This window comes from Folsomia candida, unplaced genomic scaffold (assembly GCF_002217175.1).
Source record: "Folsomia candida strain VU population unplaced genomic scaffold, ASM221717v1 Fcan01_Sc019, whole genome shotgun sequence".
NCBI lineage: Eukaryota > Metazoa > Arthropoda > Collembola > Entomobryomorpha > Isotomidae > Folsomia > Folsomia candida.
In genome coordinates this window covers 113,878-133,685 of record NW_019091211.1, presented here as the reverse complement: position 1 = coordinate 133,685, position 19,808 = coordinate 113,878, and the positions used below count along the sequence as shown (strand labels likewise).

At 37.3% G+C, this 19,808-nt stretch overlaps 6 protein-coding genes across 6 annotated transcripts; 4 read left to right on the top strand and 2 right to left on the bottom strand.

Annotated features, from left to right (window-relative positions):
- The first annotated feature begins 977 nt into the window (after nt 1-977).
- LOC110857728 (bacillopeptidase F) lies at nt 978-2,804 on the top strand. The gene is made up of 3 exons (XM_022106339.2): nt 978-1,346; nt 1,418-2,092; nt 2,158-2,804. The coding sequence occupies exons 1-3, from the start codon at nt 1,269-1,271 to the stop codon at nt 2,743-2,745; spliced, it is 1,341 nt and encodes a 446-aa protein (XP_021962031.1). The 5' UTR covers nt 978-1,268; the 3' UTR covers nt 2,746-2,804.
- Nucleotides 2,805-3,486: 682 nt separating this feature from the next.
- LOC118438343 lies at nt 3,487-4,985 on the top strand. The gene is made up of 2 exons (XM_035858329.1): nt 3,487-3,887; nt 4,273-4,985. Exons 1-2 carry the CDS (start codon nt 3,813-3,815, stop codon nt 4,693-4,695), a joined length of 498 nt encoding a protein of 165 aa, XP_035714222.1. The 5' UTR covers nt 3,487-3,812; the 3' UTR covers nt 4,696-4,985.
- LOC110857802 (sodium-coupled monocarboxylate transporter 1) lies at nt 4,962-7,823 on the bottom strand. The gene is made up of 13 exons (XM_035858210.1): nt 7,571-7,823; nt 7,346-7,499; nt 7,216-7,281; nt 7,079-7,130; nt 6,946-7,013; nt 6,714-6,868; nt 6,510-6,650; nt 6,341-6,449; nt 6,155-6,264; nt 5,895-6,084; nt 5,724-5,810; nt 5,392-5,659; nt 4,962-5,209 (listed from the first exon to the last, which is right to left on the bottom strand). Exons 1-13 carry the CDS (start codon nt 7,783-7,785, stop codon nt 4,983-4,985), a joined length of 1,842 nt encoding a protein of 613 aa, XP_035714103.1. The 5' UTR covers nt 7,786-7,823; the 3' UTR covers nt 4,962-4,982.
- Nucleotides 7,824-8,536: 713 nt separating this feature from the next.
- Nucleotides 8,537-10,356, top strand: LOC118438340. The gene is made up of 3 exons (XM_035858323.1): nt 8,537-8,998; nt 9,067-9,276; nt 9,446-10,356. Exons 1-3 carry the CDS (start codon nt 8,741-8,743, stop codon nt 10,214-10,216), a joined length of 1,239 nt encoding a protein of 412 aa, XP_035714216.1. The 5' UTR covers nt 8,537-8,740; the 3' UTR covers nt 10,217-10,356.
- Nucleotides 10,357-10,915: 559 nt separating this feature from the next.
- Nucleotides 10,916-12,573, top strand: LOC118438274. Its single transcript, XM_035858209.1, has 4 exons — nt 10,916-10,988; nt 11,062-11,190; nt 11,275-11,421; nt 11,606-12,573. Exons 1-4 carry the CDS (start codon nt 10,916-10,918, stop codon nt 11,968-11,970), a joined length of 714 nt encoding a protein of 237 aa, XP_035714102.1. The 3' UTR covers nt 11,971-12,573.
- Nucleotides 12,574-15,226: 2,653 nt separating this feature from the next.
- LOC118438273 (oleosin-B6-like) lies at nt 15,227-16,553 on the bottom strand. Its single transcript, XM_035858208.1, has 3 exons — nt 16,531-16,553; nt 15,423-16,477; nt 15,227-15,340 (listed from the first exon to the last, which is right to left on the bottom strand). Exons 1-3 carry the CDS (start codon nt 16,551-16,553, stop codon nt 15,294-15,296), a joined length of 1,125 nt encoding a protein of 374 aa, XP_035714101.1. The 3' UTR covers nt 15,227-15,293.
- Between the last annotated feature and the right edge of the window lie 3,255 nt (nt 16,554-19,808).

Here is a 19,808-nt window from a genome sequence, read left to right as displayed (position 1 = left end):
CAGAACATGTGTGTCACTATATATTCGTAGATATTAATAAATATAGTTATAAGTTGAGTCAATTATGTACGTATCTCACAGACAAAATAAATCAATCAATTGACTCTAAACGAGTGCATAATTACAGATGGCCAAATGGCATGCAATAGAGAATGAAACATTAACTATTTAATTACTTACAAATCTTTCTTTGCTTACATGGATATTTCTTTGAATCCGGGACTCTCGAATTTGCACCCGACTGAAGTCAAGTATTTATTACAGATTTATTTGCCCAGAGAAATTATCTTTATCGGAGGTAAAACGAGGGAGTATGGATTCATAAAAATTGTACCTTGCAAAATTTCTACATATATGCATACACAACATGCTTCCCTAATATTTTGGCCCCATACTTGATCGGCTGTGTTGGTCACCGAAAGTCCAATGGAACCTTATCGTCACTCTGAGTAAAAATTACAGAAGAAAATATATATCTAATTGCAGTGCATGTACTTCTGCTCAGAACTGTGGCATTTTCAATGTTAAAAAAAGAATACAAGTGTAATATCATTGTTCTATTAGTCATTATATTTATCATTGCAAAATGTCATAATAAATCAAAATAAAATGTACCACAATTAGAAGTTTACTGACTACGACTTTCATCTCTGGGGTTTCTTTCATTGCGATTAACTTTGCGATTCTCCAACACAGAAATAACACTAATCCACCATTGTTGGAATTATACAACGTTTACAAATACTTATTTTATAACTCTGTGAAACCCCAAATACCAAAATAACAAATATGTACTTTGGCATCATCAGAAAATCCGGTAATGATAGATATATTGATAAGAACCAAAATTTACAGATCGGTTAACCAACCAATACAAATTACAATTGGACCAAGATAACTACTTAGGCAAACCGTGTTCACTACGTATGTATTTATCCATTAGCTGCATGCATAAATACTTTATCTTCTCACTATATCTGTGCTGGATCAGTTGCTTCACGGATTAGGAAATTTCCTCATTGTCCTTTATCAAAAATGTTCTCATAACTCCTGAAATCCCCAAGAAATGAGAGAATTGATCCTGTACAGCATTACATATTTTATTGGAAATTACCAAAGTCATGTAATAATAATCCATCATATTTTGCATACGTGTCACTGTAATTTGCATAACGAAAATTCATATAAAAGCGAGATCTCAGCCAGTTTTAAAACATAAGTCGCCATTGCCTTTTCCCAAGAAGAGATCCACCTATTACCCCAGCACCATGAAGACTTTTATCCTCTTATCTGCGGTGTTAGCACTCGCAGCCGCAGGAACGGTCCAACCCTCACTTTACACAAAGGTAAAATTGTTTTCGAAACGCCCCTGGCTTCGTTTAATTTTAAAAATTCTCCATTTGTATCTATTTTAAAGGTGAGCTCAGCAGGAAGACTCAACGTCATTCTCGAACTTCCCCAAGTCATCGGAATCGCCGAATCGTCCCCCGTATTATCCGGCCTGTCCAGACAGGCCAAAGCTGTCGCCCTTGTCAACATGCTGACCGACTTGACCTCTACGTCACAAGCTCCCTACATCACCCTCGCTCAGCAACTCGGCATCAAATACGAGCAATTCTGGGCCTCTAACATTGTCCTTCTGGAAAACATCACTGTCGACCAGTTGTCTGCCTTCGCGTCCACAGCTGTGGGAAGCTTTGAACTCCGAGAAGAGTACACCGCCATGGTAGATCCCATCGTCCATTCCGTCAATACGAATGTATCCGAGCGTCAGGGCAACCAGTGGGGGGTTGACATGATTCGTGCTCCGGATGCTTGGACAACCACGCAAGGCGAAGGCATCGTCGTCGCTATTATGGATACCGGGGTCAATTTGGGACACGAGGCGTTGTCCACGAACTACGCAGGGGCTTGGAGGGACCCGTACTACAATACGCCAGGCCCCACAGACCAACACGGACACGGGTCCCACTGTGCGGGTTCGATTCTTGGTACCACGAACGGAATTGGTGTCGCCCCTGCAGCCAAATGGATAGCTTGTCGCGGTCTTAACCACTTAGGAAGCGGGAGTGAAGCAGCTCTAACAACTTGCGTATGCACATAAATGTTTTATAAACTTAGCAAACTTGATCTTACCTTTAATATTGACATAAATAGGCTCAATTCATGCTTACGTCCAACCCAATACCAAATGTGGTCAGCAATTCGTGGGGCGGAGCGGGTGGCTCGTCTTGGTACAATGCTCAAATCTCTGCTTGGCGAGCGGCTGGGATCATTCCGGTATTCGCGATAGGAAATAGCGGATGCACCTGTCGCACAGCAGGATCACCGGGAGATCAGCCAAATCTCATCTCTGTAGGGTCCACTACGGATGAAGATGTCATTTCTTGCTACTCGTCGCGAGGAGATCCAGACTTGGCGGTTAAAAAGCCTGAGGTTTCCGCACCAGGTCAGATGATCGTCTCTGCCGGAACTTTGGCAGATAATTATGTCACCATGTCGGGCACATCAATGGCCTGTCCACACACGGCGGGGGCAATAGCACTCATCCTGGCGGCTAATCCTACGTACACGTTTGACCAGGTATTGTCACTTCTCCAATCCACGACGACCCAACAACCGTTGAGACCGTTTGATAGGAGGTGTGGGATTTCGGGGACTGAAGACTATCCAAATAATGTTTATGGGCATGGTAGAATCGATGTGGGGGCGGCTATTGCTGCTGCGTCGGTACTTAGGGCTTAAAAAGTGAAATGAATTGGTTTGTAATTGGAATATTGTGTTAATAAATAAATTTGGAAACAGTTTCGTTCAATATATTACTGCTTCATATATTCATATGTGTTTTATATATTCATTTTTTATAAAATCCATGATCATACAAAATTATCAAACACTTAAATTCATACATATTTACAAAATAAAATTCAAACCTCTTCTAGAAAAAGCGCAAATAAATTTGTGAATTTTATGAAATTATTAGCTCGCCTTGCGTAGCATGGGAGCTCTTGAATTTCATTTGTCATTGTTTCATTTAATTCTGATGCTTTTAAAACCCGTGGTATATGCATATCTATCATTTATTATATACTAGTTATTATTTACATATTTATTATTTACTGAATTTTTTGATGGTGCAAAAAGTGGATAGCAATTTGTTGCTTTAGCATCTGGCGTTTTACAGAGCTATAAAATAAGTATGTATTTATATGATAAGCATTGTAAATATAATTGTAGCCGTGATGATATTTGAGTCTTAGATGATAAGTCTTAGATGATATTTGAGAGTTGCAAGTTTAATCATTATACAAGAAATCGTATAGGTGAAGGTATAGTTCGGTTGTACATTTTAATTTGATTTTATTAAGACTTTTTACAATAATACATACAATGAAAAATAATAGTATTTTCTTTGTCATATGCCGGATTTAGACTATGCAATATTTCTGTCCTGGCGCATATATAAATGGTCTCCATGTTTTGCACTTTTGGTCATCAAATAGATAAGTATGCTTAATTCTGAAACTAAGTCAAAACTACCTATATACCAAGGCACGGCTAGATGCCTTGCTGTTAAGAAAATTGAAAATAAGCACAACCTAACGGGCCCTATTTTAAGAGAACTACGTACATACGTACAGCATTTCCAACCTTTTTATAAAAATAGAAATGCGAGTTAGATGAAATGCATCAAAAATGGTACAAATATGTACATATGTATACACGATGAAGTGAAAGGCTGAGGGTCATTGCATAGTCAGCAACTAACGAGAATAATTCATTCCCAAGAAAGATATTCAAATCAGCTAATAATGGAGCCTGTTTCATCATCGGACACCTTAAAACTTGAGAAAGGTGAAGAAAATGATGAGTACAAAGACAAAAAGGTAAGATAAAAGTTGTTTATGAACTTATTATGTACAAAATAAGAGTAACTACACCAATTGGCTTATCAAAACTCTTCTCACTGGTAGCATACTCTTTGCTGGTCACAGTGTTGACAATACAAAAAAAAATCCTAGCTTTTTTCACATTCATTCCATCCACCGTTCTAGACAGAAAAGCAAGTTAATTTTTAATATCAAACGTGCTATTAAAACTGAAGTTTTAAACTTTCATCAATTTTCGCCTCTCCTCCGTTATTTCCTCGTTTTTACTTTGGTGAGTTCTTTCAAACGGTGTTTTTTTGCTTTCTATTTAAATGTACTTAAGATGTTTTGTATTATTTTTCTGATCACTCACATGTATGACAACAAACTCTACTTTTTGCAGATCTCTAGTATGGAGCCAACATACGCCTGCAAAGTCGGATGCACAGTTGTCACTCACGGGAAAGGACCTCCAATAAACGAATTTAAGGGTGATGTTACCCTCAACTTTTTTTTCAAGGAGCGATCTCCCTCCCCATCAAAGAACTCTCCTAGAAAAGGCCGTCATGTCAACAAGTACACTGTCAGAGTTCAATTAAAGGACGACAATGAGAGAAACAACTCGCATGTCGAAACGATCCTCGACTCTGAAAAATCCGGAACACATCCAAGAATTGAAAATAGCGGCGTTGGAAGCATTCTGTTCCAAGCAGTAACCACAACCGACAGCATTTATTATTTTGTGTATAAAACCGATGCTCTGAGAGAAGCAGCTACTTCTAATTGGCGTAAAGCGTGTGCATGTATAAAAGGCACTTTAGAATAAATTGAAAACAAATTGAATGGGTAATTTTTCTAGTATATTAATTTTGTAGTACACATGTATATTTTGGAAGTAATTCAATGTCGACGTCATCATTCCAATGCTATTAGTAATAAGAGTGATGACATCGAGGGTTGTATAGCAAACAAACGTACGAGTATTAAAATATTATGAATTTGTAAAAGAAGTGTGCATTATAGTTTAAATGAAAGTGTCCTCATTTGTGTAAAATGATTACATAAATAAATAAATCTCAACTTGGCTTGAAGTGTAAAAAACTTCTTGTATTTTCAGAATTTTGTATCAGCGTTATTATTATTATCGCTATGCTCTCCATAATCTATAAATTGTTGCATACATTTTACCCCAAACATTTTATTCCAAAGTCTGACGAAGGGCCTGCTTAAGAGATTGGACTTAACTTTAGGATACCTTTGAGGAAACAAAGCGCTGACTAGAGAGCTAAACAAAATTCCAAATATGAGAGTTGAGACGATGCCAATTCCAGGTTGCCACACTGTGCGAAAGAAACGATGAAAGTGAAAATTATATCAATGGAAATATTTAATATGTGAAAGTTGAGACCTTTGCAAAGTTTAAAATTTCTAATCTTGACTCGAACTTTAGCAATGTTTCTTGAATGCAATTCAATGCTGTGCAAATTTTTTCAAACGTATAAACGCATGTGTTGGTACTTACTGTATGACGCCGACCATATTTTAACCCAGCCAGAATATTCTAAATTTTTCCATCCACTCGTGTCTGGCAGATCGAGTCGATCTTGATCATCCTCATCCACCAAATCTTCACAAGCTGCTTCAAATCCGGTCATATTTGCACAAGGGCATCCTCTTATCGTCAGCGGTAGTCTCATATTCGGTAAAAGATTTTTCCTCCCAGCGAGAATATTTCCGAGTCCGACAAATCCTGAGATTGCTATCGAAATTATCATGCCACATAGGACGCCCTACTCAAAATTTTAAGCGACGATTAGCAACAAAATTAATTTTACTACATTTAATAAAACTTACCAAATTGTTTGCCCAAGGTGAAAACATTCCTAGCGTGAAAACTCCCAAAATTGGGCCCAATAAACTTCCAGTAATTAACGTGGTAAACTATTAAGCAATGACGTGCATATTAGATTCATATACACAAATTAGTAATTTAAATTAATATGCCAAATACGATGATTCCCATACCGGTGCAATCTGAATAGTTTCGTTAACAGTTTTCATAACAAACACGAGAAGAAATGCGATGAGTCCGGTGGCAACAGAAATAATTTTGGACATGTTTCCCAACACGATGTCACTTTTTCCTGGCCAATATCGTTTTACAAAATCCTCCGTGATGAGGGCAGACAAAGAGTTGAGAGCACTGGAGACAGTACTGTACAAAGAAATTAATTGCTTAAAATGTAGCAAATTAAAAGTTTGTGACGACATATTTGAGTATTTACCTCATGCTACCCGAAGTGATGCCAGCGATGAGTAACCCCGGCAAAGTCGGGTATCCTCTTAACACGTCAATGACAAATAATGGTAATAATTGATCTGGTGAAGTGACGAGCTTATTAGGAAAACAAATGCAGCCAGTCAATTAATGAATTAGACATGAATTTGTAATTAATTTGCATAGTATCCACCTTCGCATGTACTGGGTCACAATTGTAAAACTGTGCAAATATCAGCATGCCTAAGAGTGCACAGAGTAAATAGAAGCCCATCATGCCGACGGTGTTAAAGAGCAAGCACCTGTAGTTGAAAAAATTAAAATTTGTGTCATAAAATCTAGTATTTTACATGTGTACCAACATTCGTGCTTGTCGAAGCGTGGCGACAGAATTATAGCGCTGAATTTGTGCCTGTGTGGCAGCAAAGAATGGCATCCAGAGTAAGTACCCACCGATGAGAGAGGTCCATACGGTATGTCTTCTGCGTGGGTCTGGGTCCAGGCTGGGAAAGATATTACATGTGATGTGCAAATTTGAAAATTAGGGAAATGGATTAAATTTGCACCTATTATTAAATTGTCGCCCAGTGTCCACATTTCGTTCCCATGCTAGCGAGAAACCACCAACTTCAATTATACCACAAATACCAAGAGCTACAAGAGAGACGATCATTACGATGGCTTGGAGTGAATCAGTCCAAAGTACAGCTTTGAGCCCCCCCTTGGTAAATTAATTTACATGTAATTTAGCACATAGACTATTTTAAAATCCAGTTTAATGAATTTTTATGTTTGTACCATTGACGAATAAGCTACACACACGACGAAAATCGTAGCTGCAGAAATTCTGTAGTCCAATCCAGCCACTATATATTTCAAGAAAACTAAAAAAAATTGAAAATCATTAGGATTGTTTTCCATGATTTTTTACCCTGTCCAAGCGCCAAGGAAGGACCCAAAGTTGTTATCGGCATGTATGTCATCTAGCGAATTATGAAATGTAGTCTGTCAACAATGGTAAAACTTTTGGAAAAAGTATGGGAAATACTTAAATACATATTAACTGACCAAATGTACGATTGCAAATATTGAACACATTGTCCTCACTGTTCGGCTGAATCTCCATTCGAAATACTAAAAGTATGGTCAATCGTAAATTCTTGTTCGAAATTTTCATTGACAATTTTTTAAAGCTTGCCTGATAGGCTGACGTTAATTTCAACTCATGGAATACTGGGAGGTACAAATACCAGATTGTGATCCCCATCGGAATAAAACAAAGGAATGTCCATTGTTGGCCGTAATAGTAAACTTCGACAGGATTTCCCAACAGGGTCACGGCTGAGACGAAGCTGTTCATTGAGAAACACGAGCTTAAAATTAAAATCAGAACACAAATCTTAAATAATTGAATTGGTCAGACCTGCACACTAAAGACAGCGTCACCGGTAAAATGGACATGGACCTCCCGGCCATGAGAAATTGGTCATTTTTTGTATTCCCAGGAACAAAACAGCCATAATAAACTCCGATGCTTAACGAGGACAAGATAACTGTTCCAATAACAAGATATTCTGACCAGGGAAGCGTTTCTGTGAAATTTGTGGTTGTAATTCGTATCCCATCCGGTAGCGACATTATTATCTGAAAAGAAGGGAGAAGACGCTGACAGGGAGATGAATTTCAAACTGGGCGTTTTTACCAAACATCAATAAAATGCATACATGCTGTATATGTCACAGGGTTGACGTATATACTTGCATATGTGCTTTATGTTTAGGAATTCAATTGTCTTTGAAGTGGACAGTAATTAATCAAGTGATGGATCGTGAAAGATAAAGAATACCCAGAAATACTTAAAAAAGTGAAGATTATGTATAATCTAAATGAAGTGGATATATAGATTTGAACAAATCCGTCAATTAAGCATTCAATGAGATTATTATGTAATGCAATATATGTAAATATTTAGTATGCAATTTAGTATGAAATTCAGATGATGCTACTTGTAATTACGAGTCATCATTATTATTCGCTCGGTTGGTTTATCAGCAATTAATTGTCAATGAGGGGATTAATTCCACAAATCGTAAAGATACATAAAATAAACAAAGCCACTAAAGTATTTATTTAGATGTGACGTTATTAACAAAGCGTGTGAAATATGTATACCCGTTTCAAGTTATAATCTTTAATTTAACTTCGGTATTTACATCATATGCGCTATATATGATTTATTTAAGTAAGCATTCATGAAATTTCTGTTCATAACAGTACCCGTCAAGTTCTGCATAGCTGAATCTACAAAAAATCAATATGTACTTGTTGCTTTCACCCAAGCAACTGATTCGAAAAGATCAATACTGGCCACACGTACAAATTCTTTCTCTCATATCCGTGCTTTCTCTTTCCTCCTTCCTAAAATCCTATTAAAACATTCAACATTCACCACAGCTGAGAATTAGTGATGAACTTTTACATAGAATTCAGAAAATTCAGTACAAATTTAAAATTTAATCACTATTATGTATCAACACTTACATTTTTACAGATTTAAGTAAATAGACGCTGAATAATTGAACACTAATTTGCAATGCAAAGAAATAAAAATTTTAAGAGAAAACAGATATTAAGGGAGGGTAGGAACCAAGGAAAAATTGGCAAAAAACCCACAAGTTGTGAATTCGCCCTTGTCGGCGCCTTCCTCATTGTAATTTTATTGTTGGGTGGACATTTTGTAACACATTTTGCAAGTACTAATGAAGAACAAGGACCATATAAAATTAAGGCGAGCCACATTTTTGAGTCCCAATTTAAAGTGGTGGACGCTCTGGTGACAGAAATTATAATTGTAAGTTATTGTGACAAAAAAAAGCATGACAATTAACGCTTTAAATATTTTACAATTTATATTTTTAGCTACAAATGGCTTATGAAAACGATCCGTTCAGGATATTTATCAAATCGGGGCTTACCCCAATTCAGGATCGGCTGAGCAGTTTGCGAGCACAATTACAACAGTATGAAAAAATGCATGACAAGATACCAGGCGGACCAGAAAATTTCATTGCAACATCATTCGCCCAACTGGATGAAGTGCAGGAGGAATTAGAAGGTCTAGAATCTGTGGTAATGAGAAAAATAAAATAATTCTTGTCCATTCTATTAGTCAAAATATATCAATCCAATTTTAAAATTTCCTACAAAATTTGAAATTTGGTCTCACAAAGTAAAACTAATTCCACCTTATATATTGTGAAAGTAAAAAAATCATGACATTTTAAATGTACACTTTCAGCTTTCCGGATTTATAGTCGCCCAACGCAACCAAACCGACGAGTTAGAAGAAGCACTGTACGATTTTGTCCAGATTCTTCAAAATACTGAAGCCATAGATTCGCTCCGATCCGAAGGAATTGATGTTACCACGTGGAACTCTGCTTTATATCTAATCGACCACCAATACAACCACGTGTCCAATCCGAATGAAAATACTGACCTTTTACTCCGAGATTTAATTAATTTGCGCGACTTGCTAATATTTTACACGAACGGATTTAAAACCAGAGAAGACATGAACCTCTTCTATCTCTCGGAGTACAACACAGTTCTCGAGATGAAGCAGGAACAAGGCGGTGGGGAAATTTTACTCGTGGACGAAAGCGATATTGACGATCGCGTATTTTTAGACAATATAAAAACGCAAGATCCCACCTTTTACGAAGCCCTGACAGCGTCTGAGGATGGAAAACGTGCTAGAAAACCGTGGGATGATTTTGTAAAGGACAGACAAAAGTTAAATGACCAAGATGAAATTATGAAAAATAGTAGTTCTTACGTGACAGAAGGGTTTATCAAAATATGGCAGTATGAAAATATGCTCACTCATACGCCTCGAGTAGATGAATTTTTGGATTTGAAAATCATGATGGAAAACGATATTGATGATTTGAAAGCGAGGTTGGGGTCTTTACGATACAAATTTGTTAAATTAAAACCAGAAAAGAATCAGTTTCATGGCGAGGTAAATATCCAAACGAAGATGAGATATGTTTCATTTATAACGTAAATTTTTTTGTACTTATATATTTGTTGCATAAACAGATTTTTGGATTCTGTGTTTTGTAGTTATTAAATTGATGTGAAATATACAGTTTCGACCTATTTAGATATTTTGAAAATGCATTTGTATGAGTTCAGAAAAAATTCGAAAAGTAAAAGTATTTATCAATCATAGCAAGTGTTTCGAACAACGAGACAATTTATTTCCAATCCATGACTAACCCACTGTTGAGTGCATTTTCAAGATTACTTTAAGGCATTGCAAAATATAAATTGCAATTTATTCTCAACTTGCAAAATTATGATTTTGAAAATTTCAAGGGTATTTTTTAGCATACATATGTACATTATGATTGTAACGCTAAAATCGACACCACTTTCTCCATACACATTGTCTACCTGTTTAAAAATGCATTTTGGTTATACATATATTTAGTATTTATTTACCTCTCGATTCATTTAAAATTGCTCGACCTCAATTGATCCAAACTTGACAATTGTTAATTGATTGAAAACCCAATGCGGAACTAGAACCCTGAATTTAAACGTTGTTTGTCATGTGGTAAATTACATTTAAAGGGCAATCGCATCGATTTGTTCTCTAAATATTGAATGATAGCCAACACTTGACATATTTACATACACAGTCCTTTGTTTTGCAGGGGAAAGTTTATACGTTAGCATTTGTTACTTTCATAGATTAATAATGTGGGTCATTTCAAGCAGAAAGTGCTTTCTAATTGCAATGCTATTAGCAGCTTTGGGTGTTATGGGGTCAGGTAGGTCGTGGCATGATTTGAATTTATTTAAAAACCCTGCCGAAGTGAAAGATCTTATCTTGTTAAAAATTAGTGGACGGGAGATCGTCTTGGCTTTACCGGAGACCTGAATATAGGCGATCACGTTCTGCAGTAGATGCGCCCAATGAGTCAGAACAGCATTCCAGACCTATAAGTGGGAATGTGCTGGATAGCAGTGAAGGTAATTCAAAAATAATTTTTAAAAATTTTGAAAATGCCATACTCGTGAATTTTGCTGACCAAAATTTTGACATTTTCACGTCAGGTGGGCAAAGTAAGCAAGTGAGTGGCGAAGCTGAGGGGAAGGACGATGGAAGTGATACGAGGGGCGATTCTCTTGCATCAGACGAAGAGAAATCCGTCGAACAAATAAGTTCTGTGGAAGACGTCTTCCCTCCAGGACAGGGCCAGGGTACGTCATTTTCTAAAAAAATATTACTATTATGGACACATTAAGTTATCTAGGTAAATCTAGTTCCATGAGAAATTCGCGTTTTCTTATGATGATGAGTTTAACATGCTCAAAATGGCGAGCCCGAACTGTATGTACGTAGAATTAATTTTTGCGTAAATCTGATAACGCTGTTAATCCACAGACGGACAAGACGTCCCAAGTTTTCATAACGCTCAAGGCGGAAAGATTGACTTTTGGAACAATATTCTAAATAAAGTTAATGGCGCAGCGACGAAGGTGTACACAATTGCGAAAGGGGCATTTGGATCGGTCGTGTGCCTCTTACGTGGGTGCAGGAGTAACGGGATAGGAGGAGGGGAGGGCGTTACCACGGGTGCAAGTGGCGATAGTGAATATGTCACAACGGAAAGTGGTTATGTCGCCACTGAAGAACCCGGTTATGCAGGTGAGGTGTCGGAAGCCGCAGTGGAAACTGGGGGGCAAGAGGGGCCAGTTGGTGAACTTCCAGTCGCAGAAGAGGAAGTAACGACTGAAAATATGCCATAGGAGGAAGTTGCGACTAAAGCTTCAATTTTGGATTAATGTGTTGAGGAAATTTATGTGAGGAACTGTGTATATTCTGCAAAAGTATCAAGTTGACAGATAAACCAAATCGTTACGCCTATTCATAAGTAGTAAATATAGGACATCGTTTGTTTGTATACTTCGAAAATAAATAATTTTACTAAATTCACCACCTTACCGGCAATACGTGGGTAGACGAAAGCACTGTTCCTATTCGTATTTAGTTAGTTAGTTACACATGTATGTAGTTTATCCAGAGACTGTTACAGATAGTATACTAATTTATAAATATGAATTTCCATGATATTTTTAGGTAAGTAAAATATATGTGTATGTCTAAATTACTGACTAAATCCTTCGTGCGTGAAAGTTTTTGTAATGTAGATACATTTATCACTGACTTAAGTATTACTATTTGTTAATGTTTTGCTTTTTGTGTTCTGAGAGTAATTTAAGAAGGAAGAAGTATTGATTACCTGTGGGTGCACTATGTAGAATGATTTGCCATAAACTATGAAATTCAGTGACTTTGAGATCGGTTAGAAATTTAACAATACATATTAATAAATATTATCCTATTTTATACTCACTTGTTCATAGCATAGTTTTTTTATACATAAGATCCCTGCTTCAGAATATTTATTCTACTTTTTTATATAAATATCCCGTATAATTCACGCATCAGTTTTGATTGCGTTTTAATTTTAGAATCAATAATTTTTAACAGAAACTTTTACATCGGTCCTAATTCTGCCCAGATTTGCATTTGGATGTGATAAGTATAAAAAGCGTTTCTTCCATACATGACGTCGTTCTTGATGACGCCGACCTCTTCGATGTTTTGATCTCTGCTTTTGCTTGTTATGGTATCTTGGATTATATATTTTTCTGCAATTACGACATTTAGGAGTTGACAGGGGAAAATTATAGTGAAACTTGCTCTTCCGTTTGTTGTGGCACCGAAGTCCTGAATGTGAATGAGACTTGTTAATGTTCGCTATTGTCGTAGAAATTAACGGAATTTCTACCGGCCTCTTATCACTTAAATTTATGATGTAAGGGTTCACACGACTCGTATCATTTAAAGCTACTCCCGTCCTTTGCCATGTTCTCCCGTTGTATTTTACAGTTGGATTCATGGTGATAATTGGGATATTATTTGGAGGTGGAGTTGGTGGAGGCGGAGTAAATTTAGATTCCAAATTTCCAGCGAATGTCACTGGATTTGTGTAATTTTCAGCCGGTGAATAAATTGACGTATAAGGTTTGACAGTGGAAACTGTAGTTGAGAAAGAAGGTTGGCAGTCACAAGATAAAATATAGGGGATGTACGCCACGATGTAGGAGGTTTACTCGCTGGGGGGTAAGTGGAAGGCACGATTGGAATTGTAGACGCAGTTTCGAATTGAGAAGGGTTAAAGGATTCGGATGGTTGGCGTATTTCAAATTCACTATTGTTTATCATTTCTGTTGTCGAAATTAAAGTACCAACTTGTGGGATTGACGGAGTGATAATTTGTGATCCTGAGTTGGTAACGCTTTTCGGCGTTGAGTGGGTCACAAATGTCACAATTTGCGGCGTCGAGGAGGTAACAACTGCTGGAATTGATGTAGGCTTCAATTTTAGTATCAATGGCCATGCAGTCTCATAAATTGGCGAGGATTCAATCCTGAGTGTTGACGCTTTACGCAATTCTGACAATTTTTCTGTGCCAGAATCTCGCATTATTGATGCATTGGGACGTAACAATTGTGACCCTTTGGTGCTGCCTGGTGTGGTTGATGTAAAATATCCTTGTGGTGACAGAGTATAGTTTAAACTCTGGGTAACACCATTACTTGGACGGGGGGTGGTTCCATAGACTTTTTTGGTATATGCAGGTTCATTTGTAGGTTCGTGCCTGAGTATCATTCTTCCTACTTGATGATGTGAAACATTTAATGACGATGCAGTCGTTCTTTTCATCGTAGTTCTCGTAGGGACGTTTGTGTTACTATGCTTGCCCTTCGTTTGAGAACTTGTCTCATTTTCCCTTTTCTTTTCAGGATGTATTTTATAATCGTTTCTTATGATTTGATTTGTTTTGCTTGATTTTCTTGGGGCTGGTTTTCTTGTCGTCGTCACCAATTCCTCACTGCTGTCGGAGTAATCCTTAGAAGTAGATTTGGAAGTTGTGGATAAATAGGGCTCAGTTTTAGGAGGACGTAGAGATTGAAGGAGCTTCAAGTTGGAAACATCTATAAAAAAGAAGGAGAATTTATTAATATTTCATGAAAAACTGAATTTTCGAAATTCGTTTAAAATATACAGAAAAAAGTTTTTCACTGACTGTGGAATTACCTCGGTTTTTAATTATACCCGAAAGATGGTCCACATTTAAAGCATTTTGAGGTTCGAGTAGCAAGTCGCTGCCATTACTTGTTTTAATTATCTTTCTTAATGCCGGAATTTGTTGATTGTGGGTCAAATCTTCCAACTGGAAATGTGGATACAGGAAATTTGGTACAATTTGTTCAGAAGTATATACATAAGAAGTACTCACTCACAGGTTCGATACTCGTCCCAAGGTCAAGTCCAATGACAATGTGTATTTGGAGAGATATAGAGATCGAAAATAGTGTTGACAAAGTATTCGTCATATTGATAAGTTCCTGTACGCTCAAGGTTGATAACTTCTCCAGCCGGAAAGTTTTTTGATGAGAGTTACAAGCATACTTCATTAATTTAATTCTTAAAATTTCTTGAGATTATTAATTAAGTGTAGCACATTTAGGGATTTGTTTGAAGTACATATATTATGCCAAAGTTTATGTTTTAGGTATCTGCTTTTTATGTTGAAACCACTGAGCACATATGTACATACTTGTTTACTTATTGAAATTAAAATTATGGATTCGTATGAATTTATATTTTGCCGATCAAATTGGCGTTGTATTTGGCTCTTTGGTACACAACGCCATTCAGTTAATAAAATTTTTAGGTATGAATGAATTATTTAAAATGATCCATTGTGCATATGGAATTAAACAATTTACAGTATAATTGCATTAGGAAATGATTACGTATTTTGTTGCATAATATGTATTCGGCGGATACATTCTTGGTCTCAGATTGAATTAGGTATTTATGAATGGATATTAAGCTATATTTAGTTTTGAGTTGATCAATAAATTAAATTTTGGAAAATTCATTTATTTAAATATACCACATATGTATTTGTTAAATTTTAATTATCATGGTTTACATTGCATTATTTTTGATCCAGATACTAATTCTGATTCGTCAACTTATGGACTCCGCGTCTTTATCCTTTTCCCTTCTTACCTCCCCCAAAATGACCAAATGGCATTCCTGGATAAAAGTTTAGCATTATTTACATACATAGGTTGCAAGAAATAAAAAAAACTAAAATATTTAAAGAAGTATCACAAACCTATCTTTGGTGGACCCATCATCATTGCCCGTCCAATCGCTGCGGACTCCTTCGCCGCATATTTGGCGTCTTTAAAGAAATTACGCTTCCCCGGTGGAGACTCCGGACCTTTATTACCTTTGTTTGCGCCCTCTGCAACCTTATGTCCGACGCTGACCCCGTTCCCATTATTGTGCTTCCAGCCTCCTTTTCCTTGGTTTTTAAATTTCCCGCCGCCGAATTTAAACCCCTTTTTCTTTCCTTTGCCACTTTTCCAACGGTATCTACGCCACCAGCGCCACCATCGCTTCCCTTTACGTTTCTTTCCCCCTCCGCCGGTTGAGTTGGAAGTTCCGTTCCCATCATTTCCGTCGTCAACGTAGTAATCTGGTGGCATGGTGCTGTTAGCCATCGTGGGGTCTTCTGTCGCGTTGGGGTCGTAATTGGGATAGTCGACGGTACTGTTGTCACCAAAGTCGGGATAGTCAAGGGTCGAATTTCCTCCGTCATAGTCGGACGGAGGCGTGACGGCTTGGTTGTCTGTGGGAGGAGGAGGAGTGACATTTCCGGTGGATGAAGGGGTGGTAGGGTTAGGGTTTGAAGCATCAGGTGGTTTCTCGGTGATTGGTGCTTCCGGTGCTTTTTCGGTGATCGGCATTTCGGGTGCTTTTTCGGTGATTGATGCATCTGGCGCTTTTTCATTTGTCGGCACTTCCGGTGCTTTTTCATTTATCGGCACTTCCGGTGCTTTTTCGTTGGTTGGCACTTCCGGTGCTTTTTCATTTGTCGGTACTTCCGGTGCTTTTTCATTTGTCGGTACTTCCGGTGCTTTTTCATTTGTCAGTACTTCCGGTGCTTTTTCGTTTATCGGTACATCGGGAACTGTTGTCCCATTTTTTCCTTTATCATCCTTTCTGGGGCCAAACGCCCTTCCAACTCCATTTCCTCCTTTGTGGTGCTTATTTCCACCACGATTTTTACGCTTTCGATCAGCATCTGTCCTTCTTTTACCACCGCCATCCTTACGTCTTTTGCCACCAGCCCCCCAACCCCCACCATAGCGCGGCCTCTTTCTCCTGTCATGATAATGATGATAATGATGCTCTGGAGCAGAGACTTTGACATTCACGTTGACTTCCGTTTTCCGGTCATCCTTCCGTCCCCGTCGTGGTCGCCTAAATTTCGGGTCTTCGTAACTAGAACTTTTACTGACTGAGGATGATTCTGAAACGTCATAGAATTTACGTCTCCGTTTGGGCCGTCGTTCTTCAGAAGAATCAACAAAGTCCTCCTCTGTATTTTCTTCATTTGATTCACTCGTTATTTTATCTGTCTCCTCGCTACTACTGCATGAAGCGTCTTCCTCTGAAGCTAAAAACAATAATTTATGCATTTATTTCCTAAATGTGCATGTGCTGATAATTTCTAAAATAAAAGAGTATTGATAAGTATTATTGAAAATTTTATACTGAAGGAGTGCCATAATCTAAGAAAATTCTGTATCCAGTAATTGCATGCCTGTAAGTACGCTGCAGCGCGCTGTGGGCAATCACGACGAGTTATCATTGCTAATACAAAGTTCGTAAATGTGTCAAAATCTAAGAAGAAGTTTAAAAATTGATTGAAATCTTTTCTAAGTTACACAAAAATTGTGCTGCAAAGTCGTCGTGAACACCCCCACAAGGGACATATGTACATATTTAGTGACGTAAATACATACATATGTATGGACATAAGTATGTGCACATTTTCAGATTTTATGCATCCTGTCTTATTCACACATCCTGCCGAGATTTTTATATTTTTTTAATATGCAAATTATGCTTTTTTGACCTACCCTTAGGGACGACCTTAGTATCCTCATGCGAAGTTGTAGATCCCCTTTGGAAAAATCCTGCCACGAGAAGGATTAAGATAACCCTTTTGGCAAGGGTGTGACTTCCCTTCATTGCAAGCGTTTGAATTCTTCAGCTGTGGAAATGCATCTGACGCATGCAACACAGGGTCGAGCAAACAATGGGTCATATGCCAGGTTATAACTAGAGGAAGTGCTTTGTCTTAAAAATAATTATAGACATTGTTCAATTTTATGTATTTCGGTATGGTTAAGTTCTTTTCTGAGCGAAAATGGGTATTGTATTAACATCAAAAATTGATCACCAAGCAGCCCCCCAAGTGCAAAAACCTTTTATTTATACGCACTAATATAACGGAATTCGTTGCAATATTCACTTCTGGCTAATTATTGGATACAATTTGCATTAGAATTAATTAGAAATATGTAATTTAGTGTTATATTTTTCGAAATTTTAACAACAAATAGCATTACGAATTTTGTCAATTTGGACATCTTACACCTATACACATTTCCACCTACTTTCATCAATACACTGCAAATACTACCTGATAAGGGTGCTTTTCTAATAACATCAACATGTAAATACAAAATACGTTAGAAAACATTGAGATGTTTTGAAATATTTTACTTTTGTAGTTCAATAACGCCACTATGTATGAATTTCATACCTATTTACTTAAGCACATGGGTTGGTTTAAGAACTGAAAGTGGTTTCGTGCCGTTACCACGGAACTACGGAAAGGTTTTCCCCCTTTGAATAATAATGTGTATTGGATTGGAGCTTTGCTGTGCTGAAATTGAAAATAAAAACCCAGTCTTTTGAGTCCACTCAACGTTCACAAATTGGAATTACATACTTTGTATTTATATATGTATCTTGGGCAAGCTACGAGGTTTTTTTGACATACTTCACCCAGACCGAGTATGATGAATATGTGATTGAGCACTGTGCAGAGGTCGGACACTTGTATAGTTACATTAATTCGATGCATTTAAAATTGATTAATAAATATGTATGGTTGTGTATTAATTATTAATTGGGAGGACAGGTACCAATTCGAGGGAACATTTTGCTGACATTGGCGGAATTTATGAGGGGATTTTTGTTCCTGGGTGTTGCTCCTTGTCATACCTTGGTCGGTAAGGGGATACATTAACGTATTTGCTTATTTAAATTGGTTTGGACGGTACTATTTGAGGACATTTTGACTTGATTTTATTGATTATTGCGAGCTTTCGATCGCTTACAGCGGATCATCATCAGGCATAAATTCATTATTTCATTCACGTATTTGCTTATGGTGAAATTTGCTTTATGAAATGATAATAAAATATAAAAATATGCATAAGATAGACACATGAATTTGGACTGTAGAAAATATAAGTACAATCGCGAATTTTGTGTAACCCAGCCAATATTTTTTGCTAAGATTAATTTTCTAACAAATTTTCTAATAAAAGATCCTCATATTTATTTCAGTATTGCTCGAGTATTGCGATAAGTTGTTGAAGATCAAATTACAACAGGTAAAGACGCTGAGGTTTGTGTTCATCAAAATTATTAGAGGTGGTCCACTCCTATTTAATAACTTATCATGTCATTTTAACTGTTTCTAAGTTAATGAAACTTACATATCTGCATATTCTCTGTTTAAGGTCTCCGAAATCGGACACAACATGATGGACGAGAAATTGCGACGAGTTCGGTACTTTTGCAATTATTGCATTGTGCTCATCTTCATTTGGGTACCGATGGGGCTGCTGCTTACCTTCGATCGGATGTTGGTGGACCCAATTTGGCTGGATCATTATGAGGAACCATCGACTGCAATGTATCTGCGAGACATTTTGATCAGAGGAGGATTTGTCTTATATTACGTGTACATCGCATTCGGACCCATGCTCGCCATGTGGGTGGTCGACCCTCTCCTCAAGGAGAAATTGTTGGATCTCTTCAGAGTACGTGTGGCAATTCTACCGCGTACACGGGAGGATGTGGTCGAGAATGTGTCGATTCGGGGGTGAATTATGACAGGATGCATTTGCATTTAAGTTTGAAGGTGGATACTTAAATTGTTTGGATCTAAATGTATGAAACAAGTAATTTCACTTGGGCGTAATGGTGAGTAGTCGCTTGTAGGCGTTCTATGCATGAATTTGCTCTTCTATGTGCTATAAATATTATTGACATATTTAAATAAATATACTGCCATTTGGATGTACTTATATTCGAGGTATGGATCTACGAAATGTGAAAAAGTACACTACATTGTCTCAACTTTTCTGATTACTTTACTTGCTCGAAAAGAAGTTACAAAAACATATACATAACATTACATAACACTGACAATGGAACCTTTTTTCAAGCTACACCGGGATCGACTAAGGAGGTATGTCAAAAAATCAAGCCAAAAATTAGGAGTCACGTGACACTTATCTTTCCGTTGAATGGCCCCTTTGAAGAAAAATATTGGCGGTTAAGTTCAATTTTTGAGCAAATTTTCCCTTGCTTTTTCCTCCACGGGGCGAAAACCAAGGCGCTCGTGCGA